General features: G+C 44.3%; 1 protein-coding gene across 4 annotated transcripts; it reads left to right on the top strand.

Annotated features, from left to right (window-relative positions):
- Positions 1 to 147: 147 nt before the first annotated feature.
- PRUNE1 (prune exopolyphosphatase 1) lies at positions 148 to 18475 on the top strand. Of its 4 annotated transcripts, XM_068965149.1 has the most exons (8): positions 148 to 244; positions 7242 to 7334; positions 7994 to 8196; positions 9959 to 10143; positions 10867 to 11025; positions 12622 to 12716; positions 14808 to 14966; positions 16730 to 18475. In XM_068965149.1, the coding sequence occupies exons 1-8, from the start codon at positions 206 to 208 to the stop codon at positions 17156 to 17158; spliced, it is 1362 nt and encodes a 453-aa protein (XP_068821250.1). In that variant the 5' UTR covers positions 148 to 205; the 3' UTR covers positions 17159 to 18475. The 4 variants fall into 4 exon arrangements, with proteins under 4 accessions (XP_068821250.1, XP_068821251.1, XP_068821253.1 ...); XM_068965150.1 differs by lacking the exon at positions 14808 to 14966; XM_068965151.1 differs by lacking the exons at positions 148 to 244; positions 7242 to 7334; positions 7994 to 8196; positions 9959 to 10143 and adding an exon at positions 10680 to 10746.
- Positions 18476 to 18558: the final 83 nt, after the last annotated feature.

The following is an 18558-nucleotide window of genomic DNA, read 5'->3' as shown; positions in this document are numbered from 1 at the left end:
GCAGAACTTGGCCTCCGCCGCTGGGGGCGGGGCATCGTCGGGCTCCCGGGGCGCCCTGTTACGCACTTCCTCCCGGGGTGAATCGCCGTGTAGCGGGTTCGAGTCCCGCCTCCCGACTCGCCGCAAGCCCCTGAGTCCGGGGCGGGGCGCATTCGCCGGTTAACCTCTCAGCGGCGAGGGGCGGCGGCACACGTTGGGCTTCACCATGGAGAACTACTTGCAGGGTTGTCGAGCTGCTCTGCAGGTAAGGGACCCCTGTTTGTTATCGTAAGGAATGGATCCTGGGGTCCAGGAAGGACGAAGATGTGGGATCTGGGGAGCACCGAGGGTTTGTGTGGAGGGAACGCGAAATTGTGGGTTGGGGGCTTGGAAATCTGAGGATGGAGGAAGGAGAACCTAGCCTTTGAGAGTGGGAATGCATGCTCACGTAGGGGCTCCAGCCTTTGGGGTCTGCTCGAGAGCGGGGAGGCGGAATCGTGGGGCCGGGTCCTGCCTCTGAGCCCCTGCTCGGTGTCGCTGGGTTAGTTCCGTCAATGGGACCCGGGCTGTGCCGGCCGCGAGGTGTATTTGTTCCCTCCTCCCTGCCCCTCTTTCAGTTCTCCGTTCACGAGGCCTTGCTGGCGCCCTGGCCTCCAGGTGAACCCCGGGAGTACGAGGGAACCTGTGCCCACGGCTTTGTTGCCTCTGAACGGCGGTTTTTGTCTGACGGGCCTAACTCCTTCTAAGTTAAAGGTGGTCATGGTGTTACACTTTAAATCTGTTTTTAAGGAAAACACACACAGTACATCAGGCAGGTCTGTTGACCGACAGTCTTGCATTCCTTTGCCTCCAGTTTACCTCCTTGACTTTAACACACACAAATTACATAAAAATCCACGACCTGGATGGGGATAAGCACAAAGTATGTTTGGAATCAAAACTATATGCATGACTCCTGAATGCTTTGTGGCTTATTTTTGGTACTGTCTGAGCCAGTTGGAGTCTCCCAGCCTTGCTGACTGGTCGTGCAAACTTAGGTCGCTATTCCCAATTAGCAGCAAACAACGGGCCAGAGAGAGGCTCCAGGAGGTCACCTGGCCCCCCTGCTTCAAGTTATACTACGCTTGGAGAAACCTTGACAGATGGTTGACTGTGCTTCCTTTTAAAGTATCTTAAACTTGACAAATTCACCTGGGAAATAAGATTCTGGTCTGTAACAAATCCTAAAAGTCACCTAATTCCTCCTGCAGAATCAGCTGGTGTCATAAAGGAATGTCCTCACCTGAAGAATGGGAGTGAAGTTCTGGACTTGCCTGGCAGTCCAGTGGTTAAGACTCTACCCTTCCAATGCAGGGGGTGCAGTTTTGATCCCTAGTGGGGGAAATAAGATCCCATGTGTTGTGTGGCATGGCCGAAAACAAAAGAAGAGTAGGAGTGAAGTTCAATTAGTGTAAAACCAATTACACTACATTTTTCCTTGTGAAATGCAGATTTGGGAAGGTCATTTTAATGTATAAGACAATCTGGGACCAATTCATTTTGGTTACCTCTGATTTCCACCACAGGGAACTCATCAAAGACTAATATAGAGGCTTTCTGGCACCATTCCAAGGGCCAAGAAGTTGGATTTTTCCCTAATGACCCAAATAACCAGTCTTTTTCACCATTTGATAAAGAGTCTTTGAACCTGAAACCTTACCATATAGCATTTCATTGCATGCCTCTATTCTACAGCGTCTACTCTCCAGAAGTGTCCCAGGTTAAGAGTATGTCTTCCTCAGGAATATGAAGCCGAAAAACACGATTTTTTCAGTATTACTGATATCCTGACTTTTCTCTGCCTGAATTCATTCTCCCAGGGAACAAGATCTAGATCTTCCTTTCTCCAAACTTGTGAAGGAGAGGTCATATCTTAGAGCTCTTATCACACAGCCTAGCCTGGGCCAAGAGAAATTAGAAAGTTAGACTAACAAAGCTAGTGGGTGGCCTGGTAGTAGGAGATACTGGTGGACACCCAGTGATTTAGATTGTCTGTAATTATGGAAGTAGAAAATGTACATAGTGAAAAAAAGTTAATACAAAAAAGATATACAAGTAGAAAGTGAGAACGGTCTTTTTCTTCTCCATTTCCAATTTCCCAGAGGCCACACTGTTGTTTCTTAGCTAAAGAAAGACATGATTTAGATAGAAACTATTTTTTTAAACTTTTTATTTTGTATTGGGGTATAGCAGATTAACAATGTTATGATAGTTTCAGGTGAACAAGCAAAGGGATTCAACCATACATATATAGGTATCCATTCTTTCCCAAACTCCCTGCCAATCCAGGCTGCCACATATCATTGAGCAGAGTTCCACGTACTATACAGTAGGTCCTTGCTGATTATCCATTTTAAATACAGCGTTGTGTACATGACCATCCCAAACTTCCTAACTGTCCATTCTCCCTGGCAACCATGTTTGTTCTCTTAGTCTGTGAATCTCTTTCTATTTTGTAAGTTCATTTGTATCATTACTTTTAAGATTCCACGAATAAGGGATGTCATACGATATTTCTCCTTCTCTGCTGACTGACTTCACTCAGTATGACAATCTCTAGGTCCACCCATATTGCTGCAAATGGCATTATTTCATTCCTTTTAATGGCCGAGTAATATTCCATTGTATAAAGGTACCACATCTTTTTTATCCGTTCCTCTGTCGATGGACATTTAGCTTGCTTCCATGAGATACTGTTGTGTTTTTTGTTTTTTGTTTAAATTTTTATTTATTTGTTCGTTTGGCTGTGGCGGGTCTTAGTTGTGGCATGCGGGATCTTCTTTCTTCATTGTGGCATGCTAGATCTTTAGTTGCAGATTGTGGGGTTTAGTTTCCTGACCAGGAATGGAACCTGGCCCCCCTGCATTGGGAGCGTGGAGTCTTAGCCTCTGAACCACCAGGGAAGTCCCCAGAGACACTGTTAAGTTTGAGTGTTGCTATTAAAATACAGTATAACTTTTAGGAAATCGTGAATGCTTGGACTTTTATATAAGACAGAAACAGCTGATAACTCAGCCAACTTTCCTATTGATACCATATTTTCAGCATTTGATACCAGTGAAATTTTCTACAGTCTGCCACCACAATGATAGTAGATTGTTCTATTTAAAAGAAATCTTATGTCCTAGTCATGGTAAGTCATCTATCACTTTTAGTTGGGCGGGGGGAAATCTTTGCTTCGCGGGGGGCCACATTCTAGTTTAGGTGGCTAAACTAGAAGCTTTGGCTTCTGGCTAAACATCCAGAAGCTTTGGATAATGTGCGTTGTCTGCACTTCTCAGGCATGAGGCAGAAATCAGGATTGGCTGATTCTCCTTAGAAATTTACAGTCCTTGCGTCACTGTCAGTTAGTCCCATCTTCCCTGCCGGAAGTGCTTCTCTATCTCTGACTCCTTGTCTCCTTTTTTCCTTCTTCATTAACTGGTTTGTAGAGTAAGCATCAGACCGTATTCAGCCTCAGAAGGGAAGTGGTTGGCTCTGCTAGCCCTAAAACCATCCCCTCTCGTACCATTGAGGCCACAAAGAACATCAGAATACAGTCATTTCAACTAGTGGGTTTTTTAAAGGGAGGAAAAAAAAAGTTTATATCTACTTGTGGCTCTCAGATTGTATTTCTTCCGTTGGCAGCTCAGGTTTCCTCATGCTCTAAGTATAGCTATATTTGCCCTGAACTCTTCGCCACCACCGCTCTTGGTTGCTCCTGTCCCAAGATTTGCTGACGGTCCCAGAGTATTCCTTTTGTTTTAATTCTTTTTGGTTGCTGTCTGAGCTTGGCTGAGCCCAAGGGCTTAGTTATTCACCTTCCTCTGGTGGTCATTTCTCCTCCCCTCAGAGCCATGACATTGTATTTGGTCCCTGCTCTCTGCTTAGCCTTCTCTTGGTGCTGGGGATCTGATTGAGTGTAATTCAGCTGCCACTTGGAAGGAAGCAGCACCAGTGTGAAGTCAGTGTGATGGTCAGAAAACTGAGGCTGTTTGGCTTGTGCTTTCAGCTGGGGGAGGATGGGATGGGGGTTAAGAGTTACCCATGTTTTTCCTAAATGAAGAGAATGGTACCTTGTAAGTTAGGCATTCATATACCTGGCTTGCCCAGGATAGTTTATTGAAATATAATCATTAATTGCAACCCTTTTTATTCTCAAGAGAGTACTGGTTTGAACAGCAAAGTATATAGTCACCTAACTTGTAAGCTATGTTAAAGATTTGTGATACACGCCCATGAAAAGATAGTGAGCTCCTTAAGGTGGTGGTTAAGTTCTATACCCCAAGTACAGGAAGCTGGAAGTAGAAGAGACCGGTGTGGCCTGGGTGCAGGGACGATTTGCAGAGAGAGGGGGCTTCGGTAAGGACCACAAGGGCTGGAGAAAGAAGATGGAAGGAAACTCCTCTGAACTATGACAGAGTTGGCTCTTATGTGCTGTCTCATTTAATCCTCATAACAACTTCATGAAATTGGTTACAGTAGTATCCCCATTTTTATATGAGGGAAAAGAAGCGTAGAGAGGCCAAAGTCCTACAGCAAGAAGCAGAGCTGGGATTCAGCCCCAGCCTGTGGTCTTTTCCAGTGACAGTTCGGCCGCTCTCAGAGAAAAGCCAGCAGTGCAAAGGCCGGAGCTGGGAATGTGCCCGTCATGTTTCGTGGGCGGTGAATGGGCCAGTCAGGCCAGGGCAGTGGTGGGTGCTGATGGTGGGGAGGGGGGGGGAAGGAACGCCACCGCCTCCCTTGGTTGCTCCTGTCCCAAGATTTGCTGATGGTCCCAGAGTATTCCTTTTGTTTTAATTCTTTTTGGTTGCTGTCTGAGATTGGCTGAGCCCAAAGGCTTAGTTATTCACCTTCCTCTGGTGGTCATTTCTCCTCCCCTCAGAGCCATGACGTTGTATTTGGTCCCTGCTCTCTGCTTAGCCTTCTCTTGGTGCTGGGGATCTGATTGAGCCTAATTCAGCTGCCACTTGGAAGGAAGCAGCACCAGTGTGAATTTTGGAAGGATCATTTTTCCATTTTTCCATTTTTCTCTGAGGGCCTCTTCAAGCCCAGCAATAGACCTCTCCTGCCCTGCCTGTCCTGTGTTCCTCTTACCTTTATTCTCCAGAGTCAGGACCATGCGGCCTCTCCTGTGTGTATATTTCCCTCTCTAGAGAACATAGTGCCCTCCCTTACTGCTGCTGTGAGCAAGTTATCTCTGCGGCCACTTATCTCAAGTGCTTTGTTGTCACTTTGGTCCACAGCCATCTGGTCAGTTCATGGTATCCAGGAAACAGAGGGGCCTTCTCTGGTATCAGGAGGACGAATTGCAAGTCAGAGGAGTCATTATGGGCCTCGGGTCTTGGGTACAGAATTCTCATATTGTGTTGGCAAAGAGTTTAATATTGAAAAGAATCTTCTCTCTCCTATGCTGTTCGGTGTGAATGGGTCTTGGCTGCCACACTCTTGAAATAGGCTTAGAGAAATGGGCACAAGGGAGAACCTAAGGGCAGACTTTCCCCAGAGGTAAAAAATTTTTAAATGTGACCTTTAGGGTGCATGTGTGTTCAGTTGCATGGTCGTGTCCGTCTCTGGGACCCCATGGACTATAGCCTTCCAGGCTCCTCTGTCCATGGGATTTTCCCAGGCAAGAATACTGGAGTAGGTTGCCATTTCCTCCTCCATGGGATCTTCCCAATCCAGGAATTGGAACCCATGTTTCCCAGAGAAATCCCAGTGGAGCCTGGCGGGCTACAGCTCGTGGAGTCACAAGAGTTGGACATAACTTGGCGACTAAACAAGAACAACAACTAGGGCTGGGAGTAGAAGATGGAGAAGAGGCTGGTTTTAAAATAAAAGCTTACCTAGTTACTAGACAAGACAGTTTTTACCACCAGAAGTCTTCTAAAATTGTCCCTTTCTGGCTTTGGGTTTCTGGACAAGTGAGGAGAGTGGATAACGGTCAATACAGGGAAGCTGATTCTAGGTCCCTCTAGATTCTCTTTCTTCCTAAAGTTATATTACTTGATAAACCATTACTTGTTATGTTTTACTCTTCTAAATGCTTCCCCGATTCTCTAAAATCTTCTGTCTAGCAAATCTTCCCTGACTGAAGAAGCCAGAGTGGATTTTCACTTTTCTGTAACCCAGCAGTCCTCAACTGGGGGTGATTTTGTCCCGTGCGGAATATTTGGCAAATCTAGAGACATTTTGATTGTCATGACTGGAGGTGGAGTTTGGGGGTGCTGCCAGACATATGACAATGCACAAGTGGACAGCCCCTGCAGCCAAGAATTGTGCAGTTCAAAAGGCCAGTAGGGCTGAAATTAAGCTAATGCATCTCTTAAGGAATCTCTCTTATTCCTTCCTTTCTTTTAGAAGTAGGCTGAGATAAAAATTCAAAAGTAAACTGGTAAGAGAGAATCCCTGTGCCTAAGCCGAGCCATGGACTGTATGATCTCATTCCACCTGGCCAAATGCATCTTTGCTATTTTGGGGACCTGTAGGTTTTAGTGTATTTTATTTAAAGTCCGATAGGGAGATGCAAAATAACAAGGTTAATAATAACAACAGATGTACCTCCCTCTTCAGAGTTCTTATCAGCAGCTGGATTTTCAAAGCTTTAAAAATAAAAGTTCCAGCAGCAGCAACTGTTTTTGTTTTAGTCCGAACCCATTGGAGAAAGTATCAGTTTCTTGGGTGTGAGAGTGTTGGTTAATCTGGCTATCATTGACACTCCTCTGAGTACGGGGAATTTCATGGACTAGCTATTTGGATAAGGGACTTGATCTTATTTTTACTTTTATTTTCAAAGTCTATTCACCTATTCTCGTTTAGAAGTGAAAAGATTCTTTTCCCTATTTGAAAACAGGAAAAAAGTACAAACCAGAGTTGATATGGTTTGAATACATCAGCTACCCCAGATGCTGTACCTTTGACTACTCCTTGAGTATCCCAAGGAGCATAAGAATCAGAGAATTATTTACTGCTCTTCTGAAAGTTTAACATTCAAGAAGACTGTGGTGAGAGGAAGGACTACGTTTCCACTAAGTAGACACGAGTGGAATGCTTAAAGCTTGCCTAGAACACATATGCCCTTTTAGCTAATATCCTTATCCGTGAAATGAGGACCCATAAGAATATCTGACCTACCTCCTCTATGAAGATCAGTGAGAGGATGTGTGTGCAGCCCTACATGTGTATTAGATAAATGGAAATGATTAGAGGATGCTTTTGTTAATCCCATTATCCCACCTCTCTAGGAGTCCCGACCCATACATGTTGTGCTGGGAAATGAAGCCTGTGACTTGGACTCCATGGTGTCAGCCCTTGCCCTGGCTTTTTACCTGGCAAAGGTGAGTACCTAAGAACAGAGTCCCTTAGAATGAAAAGATTTGGATTCAAAACCCAGCTCTGCTATTTGGTAGCATTTAGCCTTAGGTAACTCAGATCTGTTAACTTTGCTGAGTCTCATATCAGTAACTATACAATCTGAAATGATAATACTTCGCAGTGTTGCTGTGAGGATCAAATGAGCAGATGTATTTTGAAGAATTTGTAAACCATAAAGCGATATTCACACAGTCATTTACTGAGTTATCACTGACTCAATGGGCATGAATTTGAGCAAACTCTGGGAGATAGTGGAGATAGGGAAGCCTGTGTCCATGGGGTCGCAAAGAGTCAGACCCAGCTTAGTGACTGAACAGCAGTGGGTGTCAGTGGTCTGTGTGTATTCCTCATGCCCATGTCAGCTCTGGAGGACTGATAGGCTCTTCTCTGCAGCATCTGGAACTAGGCCTTTTCCACGAGTTGTCTTGTTGACCTTCATGTTATTGCTAAGAAGGAAAGAGGGTAAGGGTCATCCTTTTATTTTGATCAGACTGGAAAGCTGCGGCTTTGAGGAAGGCAGTAACTTCCCCAAGATCATGTCTCCCTTAGTCCCAGTGGTCTTGTGACTTTTCGTGTCCTGTCACATAACACAGCCATACCTCCTTTTCACTTTCCTTTCCAGACAACTGAGGCCGAGGAAGTCTTTGTGCCAGTTTTAAATATAAAACGTTCAGAGCTACCTCTACGAGGTGACAATGTCTTCTTTCTTCAGAAGATTCACATTCCAGAGTCCCTCTTGATTTTCCGGGATGAGATTGACCTCCATGCACTGCACCAGGCCGGCCAGCTTACCCTCATCCTTGTTGACCATCATGTCTTACCCAAGTAAGTGGAAGAAATAAAGCTGATACTTACCGTGTGCCATGGGCTGTGATGAGTAAGATTTTCAAAGAGTAGAGGAATGTTTGCTCTCAGGGATCTCATGGGCTAATCATAATTGATGGGTGATACCAGATATAGAAAGGCAGTAAAAAATATTGTCACTTCTTTAATTATACAAGTAATAAAAAGAAATAGAAACATGAAGAGTTCAAACTAAAGGATAACTCAAAAATAATTTAGATCTACCTTTGGTATCATTGTTTTAAGATTTCATGGTAGATTTATTGTAATGGAAACCTTTGAATAATGGTTGCTGCTACTGCTAAGTCGCTTCAGTCGTGTCCGACTCTGTGCGACCCCATAGACGGCAGCCCACTAGGCTCCCCCGTCCCTGGGATTCTCCAGGCAAGAACACTGGAGTGGGTTGCCATTTCTGTGTTTTTTTAAAATTAGCAAGGTCATTTCCTTCATAAAGCGGTATCTCATTAGTGCTATTTAACAAATGTACACACCTATAATAATTCCATCCCTAATTCAGGATTGGAAAAAACTGGCCAGCAAAGCAATACGAATACAGATCTTTCCAAGTGTCTCTGGCTCCTACTAATATGTATATTTTTTTCCTTGAGCACACTGGTTATAGCAGGGGTACTGACAGAGGACAGCCTTCGGGCGCTAGTCCATCTATCCACTCACTCATTAATAAACTTCTGTTTAGAGGATGAAGATGAAGTGAAGTCTCTGTTCTCAAGCAGTTGTCAGTCAGAGGAGGGAACTAGACAAATGGGTCATTGTAATGGGTGTTAGAGGTAAGTGGTAACTGTCATTTAGGGGACAATAGGCACATGGAAGATGGAGTGGTTAAATATACAAGTGAGGAGTGGAGGATGTCAGGAAAGTTTTTCTAACAGAATGGATCCTTGATCTCAGTCTTGAAAGGCTCGGTGTTTGCTTGGTGTATGAGGAGGTGAGGTAATTAGGAAAAGTATCCAGGCAGAGTAATGAACATTCAGATAAGCAAAATGCAGGTAGGCATGAAATAGTACGGTGACTTGGGAGAACTGGGATTTGTTTTGCATGACTGGAACATGAACCATGAGGGAGAAGCAGGACATTAAAAAGATAACCAGAAAGGTAGGCAGGGGCCTGATCATGGAGACCTTGTAGGCCCTTCCAGGAGATTAGACTTTATTTTAGAGCAGCGGGGAGCTATTGTCAGTTCTCTTTATTCCAGGTCTTAGCAGAACCAAATTTGCATTTTTCAAATGATCATGCCTTGTGGAGGACAGTGTAGGAGGACCCTGAAAGCAAATGTTCGGTTAAGGAGCTATTGGAGTAGCTCAGATGAGAGAGATTGAGGGCCTAGAGTAAGGCAGTAGCAGAGGGTGGGAGAGAAGGGAATGGATGGGAACTGAGCCAAAAGCCATAGGATCCTGTGAGCTGCATGAAATTTAGATATGAAGTGAATTGAGGAAACAGGAGAGATTTAGATGTTGGGTGTCCAGGTGTCAACTGGAAAGGCACATCGAACGTGGGTGAGTTATGGGTAGCTGATACTTTGTCAAATTCACTTATGCAGCATTCAAAGATGGCCTCAGTTATAGTATTTAAGAAAAGAATTGAGAGGAGTGGGGCAGCGGCGGAAGTGACCAAAGATCTACGTGTTCGCCTAGGATGTCTGTATTTTCCTCAGGAGGAGGTGCGGCTGGAGTGCCCCTACCTGTCTTTCTTTCTCTTTTCCCCCACACCCCCCTTTCCCACACAGAAGTGACGCAGCCCTAGAGGAGGCAGTGGCGGAGGTGCTAGACCATCGGCCCATCGATCAGAGACACTGCCCTCCCTGCCCTGTTTCCGTTGAGCTGGTGGGCTCCTGCGCTACCCTGGTGGCCGAGAGAATCCTGCAGGGGGCACCAGAGATCTTGGACAGGCAAACTGCAGCCCTTCTTCATGGTGAGGGTGGCTTGGGGGTTGGGACCTGACCCTTTATCCCATCCCAGAGAAGGGAAAGTGAAGAAGTCTAGAGTCCTCCAGCCTGACCATACTCTCTCAAAGCCACTTAGTCCATAATGAAGCAGGTTCTTTTTCAAGGAGCAATTAGGCATTATAAAGGCTTTCGAGTATCTTGTCCTTTGAAGGCCTGGGGAATATTTTGTTGGAGCGAGTAGAAAGGAAGCATGAAACAACAGACCTAGAAGCTGCCTATTAGTAGCATTGTATAATGGAAGGAGGACTAGCCAAAGAAGCAGGAAATAAATTCTAATACCATTTCTGCCCAGGAAGTAGTTATATGACCTTGCACAAATCTCTTAACCTTTTTTGTTCTTATTTTCTCCATTTGTTAAAAAAAAAAGAGAGAGAACTGGATTCAACTATCTGTTCCAACTGGAATTTGGCCTATGGAAGAGAGGTCATCTCTCTCTGACTAGGTTTCAAAATCTCCAGGAATTGAGATACTCACACTTCCTTTCTACCTTTTCCCCGTTTCTGTGCCTCCATTTCAGTTTGGATTTGGGATGTCTCACTCAGGACATTGTCCCAGTTGTTTTGTTTTCCGTGAGTTGCCATACAGTCTCCTTAGGTATTGTGTCCACTGGGTTTGAGGGTGATGTGTGCTCTAGTTGCCAGGAATGGAGTGCCACAGCATTTGAGTTCTGCCATGCTCCTTCTCCACAGGAACAATCCTCCTGGACTGTGTGAACATGGACCTTAAGATTGGAAAGGCAACCCTCAAGGATAGCCACTATGTAGAGAAACTAGAGGCCCTCTTCCCAGATCTGCCCAGCAGAAACGACATCTTTGATTCTCTGCAAAAGGCCAAGTTTGATGTATCAGGTATGAAGTATTAAACTAGTGGACAAAAGCCTTGTTCATTATATGCTTGAAAACCAGCAAAACAATGTCAGAGCATGCTGAATGGTTTAAGCTTTACACCAGAAAGAAGCTGGCTAGTATGCTGTGTGGATAAGAAGGAATATGTTAAGAGTCTCAGAGGTTTTCAGTCTAATTAGAAAATATAGACATTTAAGGACTCCCCTGGTGATCCAGCAGCTAAGACTCTGCACTCCCAATACAGGGAGACCAGGTTCGATCCCTGGTCAGCGAACTAGATCGCACATGCTGCAGCTAACCCCCAGCACAGCCAAAAAAAAGAATTTTTTATTTTTTTAAAGAAAGAAAATATAAGTATGCCGAAGGAATATAGTTGTCCCTCGGATCTGCAGGTAAGTGGTTCCAGGATCCCTCACAGATCCCAGAATGCTTGGATGAACTCAAGTCCCTTATATAAAATAGCAAAATATATGAATACAGCCAGCCCTCCTTGTCTGTGAATGTGAAGCCTGCATACAGAGGGTCAACCGTACTGAATTATGAGAGGGAGCTCTAGGTCACTGGTTAGGGAAGCAGAAGAAACATTTAGGGTGAATATACAAAGGACATTGATGCTTTTGAATTGTGGTACTGGAGAAGACTCTTGAGAGTCTCTTGGAGTGCAAGGAGATCAAACCAGTCAATCCTAAAGGAAATCAACCCTAAATGTTCATTGGAAGGACTGCTGCTGAAGTGCCAATACTTTGGACACCTGATGCAAAGAGTCAGTTCACTGGAAAAGACCCTGATGCTGGGGGAAAAATGAAGGCAGGAGGAGAAGAGGGGAGACAGAAGATGAGATGGTGAGATAGCATCACTGACTCAATGGACATGAATTTGAGCAAACTTCAGGAGATAGTGAAGGACAGGGAAGCCTGGTGTGTTGCAGTCTGTGGGGTTGCAAAGAGTCAGACACAACTTAGCGACTAAACAAAAACAGTAATAGAAAGGACAAAATAAAAGAAGAAAAACTTCCATGACTTTTTTTACCCAGCTATCTCTTGTTGATATTTTAAAAAAGAGAAAGAAATGGACCACCAGGGCTTCCCTGGAGGCTCAGACAGTAAAGAAACCAGCTGCAGTGCAGGAGAGCCGGGTTCAATCCTTGGGTCGGGAGAAGGGCATGGCAACCCACTCCATTATTCTTGCCTGGAGAATTCCATAGACAGAGGAGCCTGGCAGGCTACAGTCTAAGAGTTGGACATGACTGAGCGACTTTCTTTCACTGCTTGTGGATATTTAAAAAGGTCCCACATGTACTTTTAGAAAAGTGAAACAACCCAGAAAGGGGAAAATCGGGAGTAAAAGCCTCTCTTCTTCCATTTTCCCTGCTCCCCAAAGTCCCTTGCTCTAAAGGTAACTGTTGTGACCCAGTAATTGAAAATAATTTTTTATTTAAAGTAAATTTCCATGCTAGAATTACACCTGTTCTTTGCCTCAAAGAGCGACTGTGTTTTTCCTCTTCCTTGACCTGTCTTGGTGTCCTCACCTTCCTGATCCTAGGACCCTGGGTTCTCTTGGTTCTCTTGTTTGACCCTTATTCTCACATCCAATTTCTAGGACTGACCACAGAGCAGATGCTGAGAAAGGACCAGAAGACCATCTCCAGACAAGGCACTAAGGTGGCCATTAGTGCAATATATATGGATATGGAGGTAAGAGCAAGATGTAGGTGTGGGTAGAGAGAGAAAACCTTCAGTTTTGTTGGTAACCTTGTCCCTTATTCCTAGCTTGCCTCCAAAATATATCTTGTACCTACTTTTCTCCATCTCTACTGTAACTCCACAGTCCATCATCTCTCACTGCACTGTGAGACCCCCAGTGACCTGTAGTGACCCCACGCTGGTGTCCCTGTCTCCACTTTCAGCCCCTGCAAACCGTTCTCCCCACAGCAGCCAGAGTGATCTCTTCTAAGACATAAGTCAGATCGAGGGGCATGCTCTGGTGGTCTAGTGGTTAGGATTCAGTGCTTTGGCTGCTCTGGCCCGGGTTCAGTCCTTGGCTGGGGAACTGAGATCCTGCAAGCCACCAAGCATGGACAAAAAAAAACGTGTCAGATCCTATTGGCCCTCCTCCCTTTACTGCCTTTTCATCACACTTCTATAAAATCTAAAGGCCTTACTGTGGTTTAAAGGGCCGTCTTTGATCAGGCCTTCATCCTTTTCTCTGACGTCTGCTCATTCCAGCCCCATTCCTGCACTCACAGCACTGCAGCCACCCCAGTTAGCTTTCTGTTTTTCAGAACCGTTAAACTCACTCTCAACCCAGAGCCTTTGCACTCCTTTTGCAGAGCTGGCTCCTTCTTTTCGTTCAGGACTTAGCTCAGGTGTTTCCTCCTTTAAAAGGTTTTTGCTGATTACCCTAACTAAAGTAATACCCTTTGTGCTCAAAAGTCTCCAAAAATTACTTTTAATTTTTGGCCATGCAGCTTGCAAGATCTAGTTCCCTGACCAAGGATCGAGCCTAGGCCCCTGCAGTGGAAAGCACAGAGTCTTAACCTGCCAAGAGGCTCCTGTTTGTCCTTTTCATAGCACTCAGCACCCTGAAATAATCACGTTTCATGGTTTCCTTGTATTTTGTCTCTATTCCTCTGCTAGTTTATCAACTCCCCCAAAGCAGGGACCCTGTTTGTTTTGTTTCGGGTGTATCTCCAGCACTGTGACAGTGCCTGACACATAATGGATGCTCGGTGAATCTGTCAAATGGGTGAATGAATATAACTCTGATAGTGGTATTTTAATATCTAGTTCCATATTATATTACGTTAAATCAGTCAACAACCTGATCTAAACACATACTTTCATAGACTGCACAGCTTTCTCCTAAATAACATGTAAAAAACACTAAATAACTAAAAAAATAATAGTTTGGCCTCTTCTCTTGCTGCTCAAAACCTAGTTTGGGAACCAAACATAAGAGCACAAAAGGCTTGGAATTCCCAGACAGTCCAGTGGTTAGAACTCTGCACTTTGACCGCGGGGAGCAGGAGTTCAGAGCCTGGTCTGGGAACTAAGATCCCACATGGCACAGCCAAAAACTTTCTTTAAAAAAACTTTTTTTATAATAAAAAGAAAAACTAGAGAAGAAAAAAGAACACAAAAGGCTTTCCAAGTACCATAATCACAGTATAAATGGACTCATTAGAAATACCAAGAATAAAGAAAAGCCCTAATCTGGAGCAGCTGGTGGTATTATTCATTGGAGGAAGTACTGCATGAGATTTTGGAGAAGAATATAGACAGACAAAGAAAGAAGAGCCACGGATGCAGTTGTCATGTTGTCTGTACTTATTTGTATGCACCATTTGTATTCTGTTTTTATTTAGAATAAAAATATCCACAAGGCAAAGACCTTGCTTGTTTGACTGCAACAGCAAGATAGCCTTGGACATGCCCAGCATGTTAGTTACATTATCATTTTTTAGTTCTTAAAACAATCATGTTTGATAAATAATTTGTCCTCATTTTACATGAGGAAACTTACGATCAGGGATCCTTGATCGTATAACTGAGAAGCAATAGAGCTGATTTTCAAACCAATTCTGTCTGAACCCAAAGCCTATATTCTCCTCATTCTATATGTTGCCTTCCAGCACATACATAGCTCAGAGTAAATACTAGATACCTTTTTTATGGAGCACAAGTCCCAGGTTATCATGCAAAGAAGACTTTCATAAGCATCTTCTGTGGGGATGATAACGAGGGTCCAGCTGTCGCCCTCAGCCCTGTCCGTTTCTTCTGCTTTAGGCTTTTCTGCAGAGGTCTGGCCTCCTTGCAGATCTCCACGCCTTCTGCCAAGCTCACGGCTGCGATGCCCTGGTTGCCATGACTATCTTTTTCAGCACTTACAATGAGCCAGTGCGGCAGTTGGCTGTTTTCTGTCCCCACGCAGCACTTCGAATGACGGTGAGTCTCTATCCTAGGGGCCCTATGGAGTTCAGCCTTGTGCACTGCTCTGTTCTATAAAGACCTCTCCTTGGTTCTTGTATTTATACAGAGGTCCTTGATCTGTTTCCAGAATCTCCCCTCCTTCCTTTTTTCCATTTTCTCTATACATGACTATCCTTAATCATACTATTGGTGAGAAACGGAGATTCCAAAGAAAATTAGAGACACAATTCCTACTTAGTAGGACTTGAAATTGGGCTAAAAGAACCTGTTATAAATCTGGAGTTAAAACTTGATTTAATCACTAATTCCTAACTCCTGGAAATCAATTTCTTTTACCTTATTGCTTTGAAACCTGAAAACAGAAGAAAACCTTTTTTACTCTTTAACCGGGCAAGGATTAGTGACTCTGTGCTAACTGTGCAGAGTAGTTGAGGAGCAGGTTTGTTTTTTAACTCTGATCTTCCATTTGGCCACCTTTCTCACTTCTCCACCTTTCTTTTCCTCTGTTGGTTACTCCTAAACTCAGGGAAGAATTTAAAAGTGGACTTAAGGCAGTCCAGAGATTCTTTGGATTTCTTAGCAATGAGGACTGCTAGACTAGTCTGGATACAGCCAGATAATCTTTTTGTTCAAAAAAGGTATGTCTGCCTTTTCCCACCTCTCTCTGTCTTTATCTTCTCCTCCAGGAAGCAAACATAATTTCATTCAATGGAAAGTAAGTTTGGCATTGTGGAAAGAACTACCCTTTTAAAGGTAGATAAGTAGGCTTTCCTGTCCCAGATTTGCCACTTACTGGCACTTTGACCAAAGGGAAGTCAGTTGACTTCTGAGTCCACAAACAGCATATTACTACCTAGTGTGATGTGATCGTGAAACATAGTATCATATGTGAAGTTCATTGCTGGGCACAAGGTACTCTTAGTAATCATGTCATGAAGGAAAGGGTGCTTTGACCCCACTTTCCTGAATCGCCCCTCTTCTGCCTGCCACAGTCCCTCTGATGACTTCACCATCACCCTGGCTGCCTCTGTGCTGGGAAATGGTAGTCCTCTTTTCACTGTCTGCCCCACCATTTCCTCTCTTTCTCCTTTGGTAAGAATGGTATATAATAATTTAGAACACTGCTCTAGTGACAGACCTGAGTTCAACTATCAGCTTTGCTTCATTCAGAGTTGACCTTTGGCAAGTTACCTAATCTATCTAAGCTTCAGTTTTCCTAACTATAAATGAGGTTAAGTAATAGTAATACCAACCAGTAAGGTAGTTGTGAGGATTGAGAAAATTAGTTATTTGAAAATGGCCAGACATGGCACAGTGCCTGGCATACTTCCCAGCCCCATTTGATATATTCATTCTTTCTGCCTCTGTCGTTCCCCTGACTTCAATGCAGATGGTTGGCCCATCTCAGCTAAGAATAGAGTTCAAGTTTTTAAACAGTGCAGTACCCTTGGAAACAACAAAATCCGAGTAGCAGGGAGTCCCAGATTCTGGTTCAGACTCTACCATCATCTGTGTTCAAGACATCAGATCTCTCTGGACTTTGGTTTACTTATTAATAAGATGAAATATATGGTCTCAAATGTTTCTTCTGTTTCTAAAATACTGTGTATTAGTAATCAGTATTAGCTGATGTGCAAGCAATAGAACAACTCTGGATGACTTAATTTAAATTAAAAAAAAAAATTTTTTTTTCTCCTCTGCTAGAGAAGTCTCGTAGAAGTCTCAGCCTTTTGCTTCAGCACCTTATATACCATCTCCCCATCTTGTCTCCTCTTTAGATCTGTGGAATCCTGGAACGTTCCCACTCTCCGTCCCTGAAGCTGACCCCTGTCCCAAGCAGCCATCCTAACCTCCAAGCCTATCTTCAAGGCAACACCCAGATCTCTCGAAAGAAAGTTCTGCCTCTTCTCCAGGAAGCCCTGTCAGTGTATTTTGACTCCACGGACATCCCTTTAGGACAGCCTGAGACAGAGGGTGTGTCAAGGGAGCAGGTGGACAAAGAATTGGACAGGGCAGGCAACTCCCTGCTTTCTGGACTGAGTCAGGATGAGGAGGAGCCTCCACTGCCCCCCACGCCGATGAACAGCCTGGTGGACGAGTGCCCCCTGGATCAGGGGCTGCCGAAGTTCTCAGCCGAGGTCATCTTCGAGAAATGTAGTCAGATCTCGCTGTCAGAATCTACTACTGCCTCCCTGTCCAAGAAATGACTGCTGAGAGGGAAGGGGAAAGTGAGAGAGGTTGCTTGAACCGTCCTGAATGCATGTTTTGAGATGTTTCAGCAGGTCTGTCTTCTTCATTGTTCCAGGATCTGGTGTACTGTTGTCATTGCTAGGAGGAGAAAGAAGAGAAGGAAAGCTGAGCTGGCTTTCTACCTTTTTCTCCCACAATCTCAACCAATCAAAAAAATTTTTATTATTTAATTTAACTGTTGAAATTCGCACTGACTATCATTTGTTTCATTTGCCAGGGTCATGATGTAATAATATACATTTGTATGTATTACATTATGTAGTAACATACAGGTGCAGCAGTGTGGCACAGAAATAATGTGTACCCCAAGAGTGCCCTCAGTCAGGCTCTTTAACAGAACCAGTATTTCTCATGGAACCAAACATGCATTGTCTCCAATATTCATTTATTCTCTTATTAATTCAAGTATTTATTGAATACAATACCTACCTTAAGCTTATTCTAGTTTTAGCCTTTAGCTCATTTCCACCTCCATGACTCCTCTCTCTGCTCCCCAATTAGGTGATGGTGTCTGATCCCAGATGGCTAAATTTCTATTAGCTTATTGTGACTGTTTCAGGATTATTTAGGGGCAGATTAGAGGCCCTTGTCTTCTGTCCTGATCAGGTGGCCTAGCTCTCAGTTTCCCTGGATCCCTCTGAGCCAGAGCCACAGGGATCCAGAAGACCTCTGGTTCAGGAGACACCTGGGAAGACCTTAAGACCTCTGGGGTACTCTTCCCAAAAGATGGCAAAAAACCATGGGAGCCCCGGCTGGACTGATTTCTTACCCATCTCATTCTCCTCTTGCACAGAGTAGAAGGAAACAAAGTTTCATACTGAGTGCCATAAACTATGTCTTTTGTCCAGACACTCACTCCTTTAAGTTCATTTCCCTGTCTGCAAAACTGATGTTCCCTGGTTTCTGTCCTGTTGCCACCATCCTTTCTCACCTCAGCCCCTCTGGTTTTTTGTTTTTGTTTCTGTTTCCCTGGGAGTGCTCAGGGTCACTCGATTGTCTGTTTCTATGTAATTGTACCAAGGTCCTCAGCCTCATGTAGCATGTACAGGAGTATGATTCCTACCATAGTGACCCAGCACAGAGCCCCCCCACCCCCCGACTTGTTCTGCATGTGTAGAGTCCCCCTTTTCTCTTCAGACCAACCTGTTCCCCCTTTTCCTCCCCAACAGCTCTGTCTCCTGTGGGTTGTCAACAGTTTCGCTGAACAGTGGGGTGTGTGATGGTTTTGACATGATGTCTTCATATGAGGGAAACAGTCTGACTTCACTCTGAAGGGATGATGTTTGTAGCCATTGGAAGGTAAAATAGTGTTGTGATTATTGAACCAAAGGAATTTACGTTTTGTAACTTGGTTACT

Source organism: Capricornis sumatraensis, chromosome 2 (genome assembly GCF_032405125.1).
Source record: "Capricornis sumatraensis isolate serow.1 chromosome 2, serow.2, whole genome shotgun sequence".
NCBI classification, from domain to species: domain Eukaryota; kingdom Metazoa; phylum Chordata; class Mammalia; order Artiodactyla; family Bovidae; genus Capricornis; species Capricornis sumatraensis.
Note: the sequence above shows the minus strand (reverse complement) of the source record. Positions and strands in the feature narration are given on the sequence as shown.

Bases quoted from the DNA above. Each gene is read 5' to 3' on its own strand.
- PRUNE1 (XM_068965149.1), top strand. From the start codon at position 206: ATGGAGAACTACTTGCAGGGTTGTCGAGCTGCTCTGCAG. The intron at 245-7,241 runs GTAAGGGACCCC...CCACCTCTCTAG, and splicing joins GTTGTCGAGCTGCTCTGCAG to GAGTCCCGACCCATACATGT. The intron at 8,197-9,958 runs GTAAGTGGAAGA...TTTCCCACACAG, and splicing joins GACCATCATGTCTTACCCAA to AAGTGACGCAGCCCTAGAGG.